Consider the following 16,331-nt stretch of genomic DNA (forward strand, 5'->3'; position numbering starts at 1 on the left):
GTTTCTGGGAGAAAAAGACAACAGTTGTTTGCTTTATAGTTAATGCAGTTTCAATGTATGAAGAGACAGAATGCTACAGATTCACAGTCAACATATCATGTACATAGAAGGGTGCGGTGTACAGATTTGAATAGAGCAGCTGGCTCCTGCATCAGCGTTTCAAAGCTTTTTTAAATAGAAGGCCTTCCAGGGCTTAAAGCAGGAGGAAGATAAAGATATAAAAGGATTTATGTTTTATTAGCATAGAAGGACAATAACAGAGAGATAATCTCTAGAGGATCAGAGCTTCTGGAGAGAGATCTAAGAAGCTGCGTGAGCACATAGCTCGTTCTATACATGCTAAATCACCTCTTGGCTAGGTAATATAAAGCTAGCGCTGGAATAAAGTTGTATTCGTTGGCATTAGTTTACTGGTTTCTAATCTCTATGTTACTTCTCATGGCATATGATAAGAATATCTATTACCAATATGAGTAATCAGAATCAGAATACCTTTATTAGAGGGGACATTTGCATTGTTACAGCAGAAAAGAGCCAAAGACAGCTTAATGTTACCTAAGAAGCATGCATCAAAAATTATAATAAAAAAAGGTACACAATATGTTAACATACATATAACGCAGGGATTAAGAGATGATTTAATTAGTGACTATTTGAATCTAAAGCAGTAAAAGTATCAAATATGAGGATCTGTATGAACTCATTGTAAATGTTATGAGTTTAGGTTATTGGACTGTTGATAAAACAACAATTTGAATTGTTTTACTAAATGATTAATCAATTAAATATGATAAAGAAAATGAACATTTGTAATAAAGTTCTTTATGTGTGTGTGTGTTCCACAGAAACCCCCCTAGCATTTGACAGCAGTAAAGACCACCCTGCACGATCAGACCTCCACCTGGAGAGCTCCCTTCCCCACACAGACTCTGGTATCGGAGAGGAGCAGGTAGCCAGCATCACTAACGGCTCTGATCTGGAGCACAGCACAGGAGTGCTCATATCTACCCTGTCCTCAGAGGTGAAGAGGTCTCAGGAGAGTCTGTCTGACTCTGAAACGCTGCTGAAACCCCCCTCCTCCATCATTAGCATTAGCCAGCCCAAAAAGGGCATCAATGTGAAGGAGATTCTGAAAAGCCTGGTGGCTTCTCCAGTTGAGGGCCTGGAGGCTGGGCTGGAGCCCCTGTCCTACCCGGACCCTGCTGCAAACCCCCAGGCCCACGCAATGCTGCCCATGCAGTTTCACTCCTTTGACAGGTGAGGAAGTGTCAGTGTTTGGTGGTCTCTTGTGCCCAAAATCACATTTGGAGGAGTTTTAGCCATATTCTAAAGATCATGTAGATCTTTAGAATATTTGTAGAGGTGTCAAACTCAATTTCATCTCGGGCCACATTAGCATCATGGGCCAGTTTACAAGACTATATAAACATACATATATACATATTTAATATATATAAAAGAATGTATTATATTACATTATTGCCTCTGCATTGGATTATTATTGGATAGGGTAATAACTTCAGTGAGAATGTCACAAAATGATTTAAAAAGAAAAGCCAAATTCTGGAGAAAAAAAGTCCAAATAAAAAAAAATAACAGACATTTTGAAAAAAAGTCAGATTCTGAGAAAAAGTAAAATTCAAAGAAGAAATGCATATTTTGAAGACAAAAAGTCAAGTTCTGAGAAAAAAAGCATATTTTGAAGAAAGAAAGTCAAATTCTGAGAAAAAAGTCTAATTTGAGATGCATTGTGGGACATGTAGTTTATGGGCAACGTGCTTCTGTAAATCGGCATGTAACCGTATAATAAACATATTATATTCTTTACAAGCTCTTGTGGGCCACATACAATGAAGTCACGGGCCGGATTTGGCCCCTGGGCCTTGAGTTTGACACCCCTGATGTAGACTGTACATCGACCCTTTTCATGCCTTAGCTTTTGCTTTTCAGTTTATTTCCAGAATCCCATTGGTTAATAGTACATTTTCTGAATGAGAACACAATCCCTTTAGTTTACAAATTCATCACAGTAAATATGTATTCTGCATTAAAAATAACTAAACGAGGCATAAAGTTAAAACCGGCATAGACTAGGGGGATAATAATAATATGTGGTCATACCGTCAGAGTGATTATTAATGGTTCGTCAACAATGGTTTCGAGGTTTGGCTTTTTGACCATCCTCGTTTTTTTCTTTGCAACCAGAAATGCTTAACTAAATACAACCAAATCCTGAAAATACATCTTAGGCGACACAATTGTAACAACTTTAATGATAAAAAAAACACATAATAAAAGAGTAAATGTTTTTAATCCAAATCACAATAATCTAGTGAGGGTCATTTTCTCGTAGACTCAAGAGGAGGTCTTTCTGCAATAGTGACGACCCTCCCCCCTCTGCTGGAGGTGTAGAGAAATTAAGCCTGATTAAGCCACAGTTCAAAGTCATAATATACGTATGTTGGATCCAGTTTAGACAAAACATTTGTTATACTTGAGTATTTTATTTCATTTTCATTTAATCGTTTATTTGAACAGGGACAATGCACATTAATGAACACTTGAGGCAAATAATGCTTCAAGTGTAAAAATGCCGAATTTTAGCTTTGAGCTCATTTCCATCTGCAGTCCCTCACATACAACATATAAGAACATGACATTTATAAAGATATTTATTGTTCTTAATCTGTGAAGCTATCTTTAACAAAACCAAACACAGACCTAGATGACATAAAACAAGACAAGTAATTATTAAATGTTTGACTATCATTCTATGATGTTTACATTTCTCTGAGGAAAGCTTTGATTTCATGCCATCACATTGTGTGTGTGTCTGTGTGTGTGCATGCATGCTATCACTCAAGTGACTGTAAAATGCTGATGATAATCCTCTGGGTTTATTTAAGTAATCCAGAATACCACTAATGGCTCCTAAATAGCATGCTACACATTATTCATTTCAGGCCACTTATATTGTATTCATCCCCCATGGCAAGGAATTCCTGTGTTTGAAAAGGTCTCTGAAAGCATTGTGGCACTGCTGCGGTTTATTTACGTTCCTGGATTAGATAAACTCACACAGTAATCTGTCTGGATTTGAAAGTTTACAAACCTGTTCCTGCAGGGATTTCAAGCTTCAAGCCCCTGATCCCTGTCCCCTATGGTTGATAACGTTTGGAAGATCACATTTTTTGCTGAAAGTAACTTGAGTTGGTTTATCATAAAACAGAAACTCATCCAGTTTCTCCTGTGTTTAGAGAGAGAGAGAGAGAGAGAGAGCGAGAGAGAGAGCGAGAGAGAGAGAGAGCGAGAGAGAGCGAGAGAGAGAGAGAGAGAGATAGAGAGAGAGAGAGAGAGCGAGAGAGAGAGAGAATAGAGATAATAGAGAGAGAGAGAGAATAGAGATAGAGATAGATGAGAGATATCGAGCTCGATCGCTATATATAGTATCTAGAAGATTAGACTACGATAGAGATGCGAGAGAGTAGAGATGAGAATAATCACTGCCAGCCTCCAGAGAGGTCGGCAGAGGACTCACAATGAGTCAGGGGGGAACAAATGGGGCCTCCTTTTCTTTTTGTATGCCATGCTGCGTAGCTGAGCTGTGCCGAGGTGAGCCTGAGGAATAGGGAAGAGATGGAGGAGTATGTGGTGAGAGGACAGCTGAGAGGGTGGGGGTCTCCAGGGTGTTGATGACAGATTAAACAGAAGCGGCCTCACGCCACACCGTGCCCGGCCCTGTCGCCCTCACCGCTCACACCCGTAATGGAACCTGGCAGCCTGAAATGAGTCGCCACAGCAAAGTGTATTATTTTTGAAATGCTTTCACACAAACCCTCCTGACCACATATACAACTTTGTTCCATGCTTTTCATGTCACTCCCCCCCTTCCGGCCTCTATTTGCTGTGTCTAATTGTTTGCCACCTGCCAGCAAAATGAGCTGCCAGACATGGACAAGCCTTTCATTTGTGTGTCGGGGCGACAATAGATTGGGAGTGACAACATCAAAAAGGAAAAAGGAGGGGGAAAATGGCTTGAAATGGGGTGCACAGGGGCAGTCGTAACAGAGGTCCCTGTGCTGCAGGCCTTCATGGAGGAGGTTTAAATTACTCAGCATCCAGATGTCCGTTAGACCAGATGGAAATACAGTACAGAAATACTAAGTCATCCTTAACTTCTTCCGTTTTACACCTGTCCTTCCCATAATGCCCCATAATGTAGTGTTGCTTACAGATTCGTTTTTTCCATAAAGAAGAACAAAGGTAATTGGTTTTATTTGAATGTAAGAGTTGATGCTGAGCAGATTATCTCTTTATCTATCCCTGTATTTATATATTTAAAAAAATCAATATTAGACTAAATTTGTTGGATTTATGAAGGAAACATCCGTTGGTTACACTTTACACTGCAGTCATCTCCCACCACCGCATACCTCATTAGTATTAATGCCAAGATTAATCCTTGCTTTATTCTCTGCAAGTAAATTAACACAATTCTATTAATAAAATATGCGCTAGATAATCTATACATGATTCATGAGTACTTCACTAATTAATTATTCATCAAAAGAGATTCATGTTTTTATCTTCATCCTGTATGTTTAATGTAACGTCCCAGCTCTGCCTAACAACCAGCAGGCCTCAGCTGGAAGATACAAGCAGGGAATACATTTGGAAAACAAGATAACATCCACGATGGCTTCAGATAATCAAAACACGCTAGTGATATCTGAAGAAGAGATTTCAAGGAGAAGAGCAATAGATCTGCTAAATAAATAATGATTGTCATCCGTGTTCTTTGAGGCTCAGCTGTATCTCTGGAGATGATCACATTTCAGATAGCTTTCAAACTTCTCTGGCTCTTTTGAAATATCAAAAACGTTTTACTGTTTGTATTTGTTAGTTGGTATATCTGTTGTCTCTTAATGTGTATTATATTCTACTTTTTGTATTTTTGTCCATAGAAAACCGACCAAGCTATATAATGTATTATAAAACTGCAAGATAAACACCAAAAAGCCTAAAATACATCAAAGCCAAGTTAGTGCAGCTATTTTTGCTTAATCTATTATTCCATGGATTGTGGATATACGGTTTAATTGCAACATAACAAACTGCAATGTTTTGTTGAGGGAGGGTTTCTGGGTATTTTCTTCGGTTGACAACAGGCTAGCTCGTGACAGAGCAAAGGCCTGGCCTGTGTCACCCAGAGTAACTGCCGGAGATTGGACGAGACATTATCTGGCACCCTTGCAAACCCAAAGGCCAACTGCAGACGTGATAAGGACGAGCTTTCCTTCTCCTTCCTGTCGGGGAGTTTTTGCAGGACCACTGCCACTGCATGCTGTTTAATCCTGGGCCAATCAGATAGCTTGTGAACAGAGGTCTGCTGTGTTAGTGGTGTGTCTGCTGTTACACAAGGTCACAAGTGTATCTTTCATCTCCAGCATCCACAAGCTTTTTTCTTCACATGTTTAATTCATGAGCTTTGCCCCTTTCTCTCTTAGCACTATGTGATGGTTTGCACAGTAGCTTTTGCAAATAAAAGGGAATCCACGACTATCATTAATAAATTACATTATTCATTTTTTACTCCAAGCATCTCGGTTGGAGGAATTGCTTTTTTTTAACTACTTCCCCCTGATCAAGCTTTAAGAGTTGGGTAGCTACAGATAATACACACCCTCTGCTTGATATACTGAGAACTATATCTGGAGCTATGTCAACAGGGTGAAACTGCAATCAACCAGTTGGAGTATTGTTCAGTGATGCAAATTAGTCGCTTTTCGGCGCCTCCCGCTTTTTTAACGCTGATTTGGGTGACTTGTGTAATTCCGAAGAAGTGGAGAACCGAAGAGTTTTTGTTTAACTTGGTTGACATTTGCGCTGACTGCTAAAGTCCACAATTGAGCCAGACTGCGGCTGTTTTCCTATAACTTGCCATTCGTTTTTTTTGTCTGTGTGCCATGGCATTCATGTACAGCCTCTGGAGGTGAGACTGAATTGTAACTTCAGTCAACATATTCTAATGTTTTTTAAATATTAGACAAAAAAGTTGTACTATAACAATAACATACTACATAATTTACAGTATCTCACTCTTATCGCTGACCCTTCCCTTTGGAACTCACTCCCAAAACACTTCTCACTTCAAAAAAGAAGAAGAAATCTAGATCGCAAAATAATTAAACAAGCGAGTAACTGTTTTTCCTGGCCAAGGACAGGTTCCTTGAACACAACACGAGCGTAACGTGTCTTCACGTTGTATATGTCTCGTCTGAAAGGAGTGCTGACGGAGAGCACCGGAACGCCGCTCCAGCTCTTCAAATATTGCAATACCCACAAGGAGCCGTACACATGCCGCAGTGTTTGCGTGGCTGTGTCTTTAGTTGTAAGCACAGTGGCGATCTGTTGTTATTAGCAGCTGGTTAGCTAGCTATGCTAACGAATTTAAAGAGCTTTTCTACAACCAGGTGGAAGAGAGCTCTCTCCTGAGAGGCTCAAATAACCTCAGCTCAGTGAGGTTAAGGCACACCTTGATATGAGACATTAGAGACTAAATGAAAAACAGGTATGAAATACTATATGACAGCAACAACAAAGTTGTTAAAAATAACAAGAATATCGTTTCAAAGGGTAGTGATTTGTAAAATATCCAAAAAGACAAATCTGCTTATAGTTCTGTTTCATATGGGTGTTGAAAGATGTATCCATAGATCTCCTAATGTTGCTCTGAAAGTGCACCAGGTTGATGCTTTTAACTTCAATATTTTAAAAAAAAATCTTCCCGGGGGAGCATGCCCCCGGACCCCCTGGAGAAGGTTAGGTCCCCCCCCCCACTTAAATCATGTTCACATGGATAGGAAACTAAATATATTTGCACACATCTTGTGTCCATATCTTTCTGTTTTGGTGGTCATGCCACAACCGTGCACGTGCGTGCATGCATGCGCGAGTCATGGTAAGATATCTGGATTAAGAGGTTGCTTTTTCTTTGCACAGCATGAAAGAAAGGCTAAATGAATGGGCTGTGATTTTAGTTTTTTTAAGCAGAGGTTGAGTTCAATCATTTGTACGACCCTCAGGATGTTGTAAAAATTGAAAGGAAAAAGGTTCCCCACCCTTCCTGTAAATAATAATAAAAACCCTTGATTTATAACTTAACATCTCTGTCTCCTATTGATCTGAGTATATTATAAAGAATAGCCAGTTAATTGAAGCATTATAGCGCAGGCCTTTGTCAGATGGTATATTACGCTGTTTTTTTTATGCTTCGAATAGTTCTCTCTTTTTCCACCATACCTGTGTTTGCATCACTGATTGTTATGTCTGGAAAGTGCTTAGCAGTATTGTTATTGGTGTTACTTTTTATAAACCACATTATGTTTCTTTCTTTACGAGTAACAATGTGTCCCTTCCTTTTATATTAACATCAAACCTAGGGACCTACTCAGCGATGGTTTTCTTTTAACTTTTTAGACTTTGGCATCAAAAAAATCCAAGGACAGTCTCAGTTAATTAAACTGAAATGCGTCGATTAAAACATAGTCCTCATATGCAGACAAAATGTTGTTTTTTCATAAGATGTGAGAGATTCTCTTATAAAATAATAAGTAACACACTTCCTTACTTCTGCTCAACTCTGCTGCAAAAGATGAGCTTCCAGATATGTTTTTTCGTTTCCCATCTTACATATTTAGGAATAATAAGGCAACCCAGTCTAGAAAAGACTGTCCATAATAATTTAAATGTTATTCCTTAATCCACTATTTGGAACTAGTGAGATGGAGAAATGTAACAAAATGTTCTGGAAGGATATGTATTATAGAAATTCTTAGTTAAATGTATTGTTACCCACCTCCTATAGACAACAACATGTCAATAATAATATATAAAATAAACAAAAAAGCATTCTCCCAATTTGTATCGCATAACTTGTATTATTAACTGACTCATTTTTAAAAGCACATCATATAAAAAAATGTATTTAGGCCACATTTGATTTTATTTATGTCAAATTGACTTGCAACCTGTTTTAACACGATGTGGGAATGCCATCCATAGCTTGATGTGACAACCATTCTGTTAGTGTGACAAGCTGTCAGTGTCCCTGCAACCCAGAATGAATGCTCCTAATCGATGACTTCTGTAATATGACTCTCCATCACAAACGTCTCAGACTCACAGGGTATACAGCTGAGAAATTGCTTGCCTTAAGGTTGCAGCCCCTTTATTATTTATCAATAAGTCAACGGGTTAGACATTTTAATCATATCATATTCATCAGCAACAACGCCAATGTGGCTATGTACCATGTAAGCTTGGAAATGTTATACAGGCATAGTTTAAGAAAATGTTGTACTAATACGTTTTCCATTGTTGTTTTTTTAAATGTGATTATATTTAATTATTATACAGAGGAAGTGGATTGGTGAAACAAATATTCTCTGCAGGAATATCTTTATTGTCTTTTATACTTTTGAAGGCACACATGCATTATGCATCATACAGTGTTTGGATCCATATGTGTAGAATATGTATTCTTATATGAGAATTTGATACGATTATATACGTTTATACATGGAACTAGATTAGGCACAATCATTCAAATAATATTACGTTTTTTCTTTCTTGACTTTAATTATTCATGGGTCATTCTAACTTTTCCGTTTGTCTTGCATCTGTACTTTCAAAGTCAGTTTTTTTTTTAAACAGCGACTTTTATTTAGGGTTAAGATGAATGTAGGCTATAATCCACATACATGTCTAACACTCTTCCTCCACATCAAAGCCCAGATGCTGCTCTGTATGTCTTCACAGAGCAAATGCCAAAAGCAAAGGTCTTGAATCTCATGCTCAATGAGCCGTAGTTCTGTCAGTTCCAACACAGACGGCAGCTAGCAAACGTCTGTCAGTAAAAACTGCCAAGATGCTCCTAGAGAGCCTCTCATTAGGGTTGGGGATGTTTTGGGCTCCTTCAAGCAGAGCAGAGGGAAGCCGAGGGCCACCAGTGGCAGGACGAGATGTAAGGCAAAGTGTAGTAGCTGTCTGGCTGGCCTCTGCTCACTGGTTTATTTACTCCAGCCTCCCGTGTGTATGTGTTTGCATTGCGTTATGCTGACAGATGGAGTAACAGGTCAGGATGTTTACCTTCCCCTATGTCCTGACTAACGTCTGGGCACACTCGCGCTGGCTCTGCTTGAGAGCAGTAGGAGATGATAAAGATCATAACATGCTCTCTTTTATTACTTCAAATAAAATCTGTTTTTTTAATTATTTCTGAATAATAATTTTAAATTTTTTTATTTGAAGTAATGAAGTAAAAAAGCCTCCAGATGCTGACTGTACTGAAATGTAGTTGTATTATGACAAGCTTCTTTTTTTTTCAACGGCAAGTTAGTCAAGTTTTGCAAGATATAACATGTACAACACATGACATACTGTCGGAGGGCATTTACAATACAGTGCATCCGAAAATATCATTAGTTATCATAGTCTGTTCTTGGGCTGTATTTGGGGAACCAAGGTTTCAAAATATACTCACATTGGGCTTCTCAGCTCAACTCAACATTTATATTTGATCTTACCTGCTATATAGCTGGCTTATTTTATTTTATGTTACACCCCGGTTCCTTGCGACTGTCCTGAAGAAAAAGTGTAGTTAACCCACAGTTCAGAAGTCTTTTTTATCATTATAGCAAACAAGGCTACATATCAGATGCATTATTCTATGACTTTATTACAAGTGGATTATGCAGTTAGCACCTGTAGGGTTTTACTGTCTTCTCAACAGCACTTTGACAGGGAAGATACTTGCAAGCAGAGGACATAAACCGACCTGCTGACTAAACACTCTGCTGACCCTTTAGATAAATGTTTCTCTTGCTGTTAACACTGCTACAGAACAATCTAAACATCTCCCATCATGCATGGTACTTTTTGTATGTGTGTGTGTGTGTGTGTGTGTGTGTGTGTGTGTGTGTGTGTGTGTGTGTGTGTGTGTGTGTGGTGTGTGTGTGTGTGTGTGTGTGTGTGTGTGTGTGTGTGTGGTGTGTGTGTGTGTGTGTGTGTGTGTGTGTGTGTGTGTGTGTGTGTGTGTGTGTGTGTGTGTGTGTGTGTGTGTGTGTGTGTGTGTGTGTCTTGTAGGAGTGTGGTGGTGCCTGTGAAGAAAACCTCCCCTGGCAGCCTAGCAGTTCACACAGGGGGAGGCAGCAGCAGCACCTCTGCTGGGCTGACAGCTGGCAGCACCCCCAACATCTTTGCTGCTGCCTCTGCGACCCCCAAAAGCATGATCAACACCACAGGTAGGTCACGCACAAGGGTACTGGAATATACTCCTATATTTAAGATACTAAATGCAGCCCTGGTAAAGTGGTTAATTTCAAATGATACTACTCTTTGCCATTTCAGTTATAACTGTTCACCATAATGACCTTTCTTTCTGTGATGCCATTCCAAGAATTGAAACAAAGCTGCTGGATCATGTGATCCTGTATGCCTCCGCAGGGGCCTGTTGTAACCACTAGAGGGCCCTCTTCACCTTCCTATCAGCGTCTGCTGCAGCTCTGCTGTGGCAAATAAAAAATGCTCTCCTTCAACCGCAAGCCTTCCTCCTGATACAGCCAAACCACAACAACTCCATTTTAATCCACCGCAGTAGATTGTAACAGGGAATATTATTGGTACGAATGGCTCTCCTGTGTTCTGTGTGTTCCTGTCTGATTGACTGCAGGGTCCCCCCCCACCCCCGCTGTCACGCTGCTTCTCTCTGGGCTCTGCTGCATTTAGCCAGTTCCACCTCAGGGCTCCTGTAGTCCAGGCCTCTGAAAGGACCCACTTAACACCAAGAACCATTAGGAGCTCCAACACCTTTTTAATGTGCTCCATTACAAAAAGTCTCCCTCTCCTCTCTCTGAGCCCCTCTGCAGGAATGTGAGAAATGTATCCAAGTCAAAATGTGCTTTGAGCTGACGCCACAGGCCCTCACCCAGACCCGTGATCTCACTCAATATGATGTTTTCCTCTCACAAGGACAAGTCATGATGATTTTATACTTGTGTCTCAGGGTTTACCTTTACATTACTACACTCAAATAGCCTGACTTGGCTTTGATACCTAAGCAAATTTACAAATTTGATGCATCGTCTTGGTATGAAAAATGGTTCCATATGTTGCTGCTGGCACTGCTTTGGAGGTGCACTTAGATTTAGTTACAGATTGGGTGCACGATGTGACATGCTTACCAAGTTTTCATTTGTTTAACTTGGTTGAAATTTGCGCTGACTGCTAAAGTCCACAATTGAGCCAGACTGCGGCTGTTTTCCTATAACTTGCCATTCGTTTTTTTTTTGTGCCATGGCATTCATGTACAGCCTCTGGAGGTGAGACTGAATTGTAACTTCAGTCAACATATTCTAATGTTTTTTAAATATTAGACAAAAAAGCTGTACTATAACAATAAAATACTACATAATTTACAGTATCTCACTCTTATCGCTGCCCCTTCCCTTTGGAACTCACTCCCAAAACACATCAGAAACTGCACCAACCTCCCCAACAAAGGAATATTTTTTAGATTGGCTTTTAATGTGTGATTAATGTTGTGTCCTAGTGTTAGATGTTATGTAAGCTCGATTTTACTTTCGACTTTTATTTTTTACATGTATTATTATTATTATTATTATTACATGTATTTCGATACCTAAAAGTTAAATTTGTAAAGATTATTATACAACAATTATAATACATATGAAATGGTAATACTAATATGGAATGCTGCTGTTGGTCTTTACTGCAGGAGCCACGGATGCAGCCCCCTCTTCTTCCTCTTCCTCCAGTTTTGTGAACGGAGCCACCAGTAAGAATCTCCCGGCCGTGCAGGCGGTAGCACCCATGCCTGAAGACACAGAAGAAAGCATGAGGTACAGCAGGGCCGTCTCTGTTCAGCACTACTTCTATTTCCTGTTACTGTAGCCAACATTATTATTATTAAAATGTTGCACCTAATGTTTTAATATCTACTCGTATACATATTCCAGGGTGAAAAGCTTTCAAACACATTTTCTTTGACATAGGTAGGTATTTTCTTTGTCTCTGCATTGTGAAAAACAGACGACAAATAAAAGTTGAGGTGTTTTTGTCTTCAGTCAGTAAAGTGGGGCCTAATTCTTTGTGTATATTTGTGTATTTCGGTGTGTATATCTTGTCGTGACCTTGACTCATCTGCTCTAATAGTTTGTGACAGGCGCCCTTAGTCCTGCTCTCCCCCTGACGGCTGAGCGCCCAGGTCTTTCTCCAGACTCTCTCTCTTTCTCTTTTCAGTTGCCATGGCAGCAGTAACCGACATCACTTAGCGTAACTGTGAAGTCAATGATAGGACTGTCTCGCTGCAGAGCCTCATATCTGAGATGAGCAGAAAAACAGCTAGGCTAAACTGCCTGCTCCACTATGAACTGAAAATAATAAATATGTATTTGATAATATCTATTGAATCATTTCTTCATCTAAATCACAAAACAACATGAAGCAAGTTCTGCCTGTGGTTTCATTTGCAATTGTTCTTTCTATTTCAGCGCCTTTTGTGAAGTGGACCAGTGTTCACTGCGCCAGGGACAGACCCCTCCCGAGCTCAAACCCTTTAGCTCCCTGACAGGATTACAAGCAGCCTCCAGAGATGCAGGCCAGTGTCTTAGGCAAGGACATTTCTGTTAGCCACCTAGACCCACTTCACCCTGCTTTGAATGCCAGTGTGTCATCCCCATGCTCTGTTTTCCCAGGGTGCAGGAAGGCAGATTACACTCTACACCCCCATACTAAACCAATCCTTCCTCTCCTTTTTTTGTTTCTCCCTACCCTGCTGCTCTCTGCCTATCTTAGCTGGAAAAACAAGCCTTTTCTGTCCTCATGTTGACTAGTATCAGTGTGTGCAACATAAGAGCGCAGAGATATGTTGCAGCTTGAGTCGTATCTCTGCTTCTATACAGTGTGAGTTGTAAGGCTGCATGACTCCAGCTCACAGTTTCTCCGAGGCTCTTGGATAATGTCAGGCAGCAGCATGTAGTGAGTGTGTAGGGGATAAGGAACTGGCCTCTGCAGTCTGCAGAAAAACTGTGATATCCGATGTTTAAGCCTGGCACGATAACACAACAAAGAATGCAAACAACGGCTGATAAATCCTCTTTGAGAACAATCAAATGTTCTCTCAACTCCAGTGATAGCAGCTTTAATCTCATGGATACCTAGCTTGGTTTGCATCCCCTGAAATGTGTTAGTTACCCTCTGCACTCAGAGACCCTATCAGTGTGGCTACATGCTAACTAGTACTAGCTGTGTGCACCTGGTTGACACTGAGGGTGCATTTTTCTGCCTTACCCTTGATGAAAGAGCACAATCCTACTTCCCTTACATTTCTACTCTAATTCAGGTGTCTCATTTCCCTTTCATGACTTCTTTCTTGATGTGTTTTCTTTCACAGCATAACTACAAAGCTGGAGAGGGCCTTGGAGAAGGTGGCCCCCCTGCTGAGAGAGATCTTCGTGGACTTTGCGCCCTTCCTGTCGCGCACCCTGCTGGGAAGCCATGGGCAGGAGCTGCTCATTGAAGGTACAGATGTTGTCTAGTACATTTCTTTCTTCAAACTGCCCCAACCACCCTGCTCGCCCTGTTTGTACTACACCGGCTGCCTCATTGATGGATGCATACGCATTGGTAGGTGTTGACAGGAAAGTCACTATTTTGCACACAAGCTAGGAGTCTGCCAAGAGTGATTATATCTGCTCTCCCTTTCATTCATCTTCTGACGGCTGTGTGTTTTGCTTTCTTCATGATTCACTCCACATATTCAGGATTATTCCGAGATGTGGTATTTTTAAACATCCTTATTTCACAGTCACGGCAGATGTCACGTTGAAATGAATGTTGGAATAATTGGTGGCCTTTGCCTCATGCCAGTGATATTTTAAGCTTCTCAAGGTTACCCTGCTGCTTGGTGGATTTTTGTCTTTTTTTTTGTCCATTTTTTTTTAATATCAAAATGAACTCAAGGGAAGTGATATTTGTCTGCGGTTTGCCATTGTAGGAAAATCTAAAACCTTTACCGGTATTTACATTGGAAGTAAATTGACCCTTTTTTTCATTTATTGCATGAAAGAATCCAGCAGATTTTTCCACACAGTCCGGACCAAATCCAATGACATGGAAAGTGAAATTAAGTAAGGCTAACAGGGACCCTGTAACATTTGTATTAGTCTTAAAGGTAAAGCAGTAAAGGTTTGTTGATGTTAAAGGGATAAAGTACTGCAAGCTAACATTGGAATTATGGATGTCTGGTACTCTGATTCACAATAAAACAGCCTTTATCATCTTTTCCATGACATCCTCATGATTAGGGTTTGTGTTTATGAAATGTTGAAATGACCAACTTCAACTTGACATTTTTTTTTTTTTTTTTTTGTCTGAGATAGGAATGTCTCATTTTGTTATTGTAATGTCCATGTTTTGTGTCTGTAGCCTGTACAATAAATCAAAAAAAGAAATCCTCATGATTTTTATTTAAACAGAGTTACATCGGTCACATTGCATATCTGCGCTGGTCTGACTGGCTTGGTTGTGCACATTGTGTACAGGAGTGTGAGATGCTCCTGCTGCACTCTACTCTTATTTCCTGGTGGTTGTGTGAAGGCTCCCAGGTTGGCACTCTCTCTAACCTCAGGGACTCTGCCTGCATGTGTGCGCTCTGCCAGTCTATTCCCAGAGCTTATTTTGGCTTTAATACAAGACACACACACACACACACACACACACACACACACACACACACACACACACACACACACACACACACACACACACACACACACACACACACACACACACACACACACACACACATGGCACAAGTGCTTGAGACTGTTTCTGTAGACATTTGTCTGTGGGTGTCCTATGTGGAATATTTGTGTGTGGCCTCCAGTCTCTTGACTTGACAAATTGAAATGATATCTCAGAGTTTTCTTACTGCCAAAGTCTTCTAAGAGTTAGCTTAACCGATATTAGTTCAGAAGATGACAGCAGGCTGGAAGAATGCATTCTGGTGACTTTATTACTACAGGATCCAGAAAGAAGTTGTCTGACACGTGTCTGCTTTCCTAAGCATAATATATTGGTAGGTTTGCAGTATGTAAACGGAAAGCTACCCTGCAAATGTATTTGATTGCTGCTTATATTCATTTTTTTACACACAATCTTAAATATAATATTTTGTTTTGACATAAAAAAAATAAAGAAAAACGTTATATCTGACATTTGAAGATTATTTGTCTTTTTAAATTAGGATTTGTAAGTGGTATTTATTTCAAGCTTTTAAAGTAATCTACTTGGGAATGGTTACTCATCAGCAGAGTCTTGTTTTTTTTGTATTCTGCATCAAAAAAAGTTCTTGACTAATGCCATTACAAACATTCAAAAAGATTACAGTTTGTTTGTGTTTCCATTTCAGCAAACAGGCAGTTTCCTCCATACATCTTGTATATGCCTTTCACATACTGTGTGTATACTGTGTATATATATGTATGTAAATAGCCATGTATGCCAGGGCATGTGGCCAAGGCTCCTCACTCACACTCAGGGGAAAGGAATAAAAAATCAGGTAGCATAGTCTTGACAAGTGTGAATATGTCTGTTGCCCTTTCACTCAAAGTCTGTCAGCGGACTGACCAAGCTGACAAACCAGAGCTGAGTGTAACCCCACAAACAAGGTCGAAGATGGACAGCTCTGGCCTCAGTGCTCCTCACCAGATGTGTGTTACCCTGCCTGGGACTGTTCAAAGTGCACCCTGACACGAATTAGAGCAGGTTTATCAAAACAAATGCACAGATTTACCACATTGACTTTAAATCTTTATATCATCGAGCCTCTCGGGTCTTGTCCCAGCTGTAGTGTGTTTGTCCAAACTGCTTGAGCTGTTCCCTCTCTTCCTCCTTTTCTTTTTGTCCATTCCCAGGCTCACAGTTGAAATACTGTGCTGTAGTGCAAAGGCGCTCCATTTACCAGTAATTACCAGTCATCCATCACTCCTTAGATTGCTCGGGGTCAAGCCCCTCTGTGCCCCTTGTGCCCCTTTGCCTCACCCTATTCCTTCTACCCCCCTGCAGACGTGGTCACTGCAGCAATTATGTTGAGTGCACCCTGAGCTTTACACTTGGAGTTGGTGGCTGAGGCCTGTGTGTGAACACTGCTGCTGTTGTGATGCCTGCCGCCTGCTTCTTGCTGTCCCCTGAGCGGCCCAGCCTGCCGGCACATTGCCCCACAATGCCACATTCACCCGTGCCTTAAC

The 16,331-nt window shown here is 40.4% G+C and overlaps 1 protein-coding gene across 5 annotated transcripts in view; it reads left to right on the top strand.

The window, feature by feature from the left end:
- Positions 1 to 16,331, top strand: part of nbeab (neurobeachin b) — a 219,441-nt gene that overhangs the window by 112,389 nt on the left and 90,721 nt on the right. For 4 of the 5 annotated variants that reach the window (XM_034207128.1, XM_034207129.1, XM_034207131.1 and 1 more), the window contains 5 exons: positions 846 to 1,257; positions 10,147 to 10,304; positions 11,798 to 11,921; positions 12,573 to 12,692; positions 13,475 to 13,602. In XM_034207128.1, coding sequence (XP_034063019.1) covers positions 846 to 1,257; positions 10,147 to 10,304; positions 11,798 to 11,921; positions 12,573 to 12,692; positions 13,475 to 13,602 — 942 coding nt within the window. The remainder of the gene's footprint in view (positions 1 to 845; positions 1,258 to 10,146; positions 10,305 to 11,797; positions 11,922 to 12,572; positions 12,693 to 13,474; positions 13,603 to 16,331) is intronic. The other variant, XM_034207130.1, reaches the window with a different exon arrangement.

Source organism: Gymnodraco acuticeps, unplaced genomic scaffold, assembly GCF_902827175.1.
Source record: "Gymnodraco acuticeps unplaced genomic scaffold, fGymAcu1.1, whole genome shotgun sequence".
Taxonomy (NCBI): Eukaryota; Metazoa; Chordata; class Actinopteri; order Perciformes; family Bathydraconidae; genus Gymnodraco; species Gymnodraco acuticeps.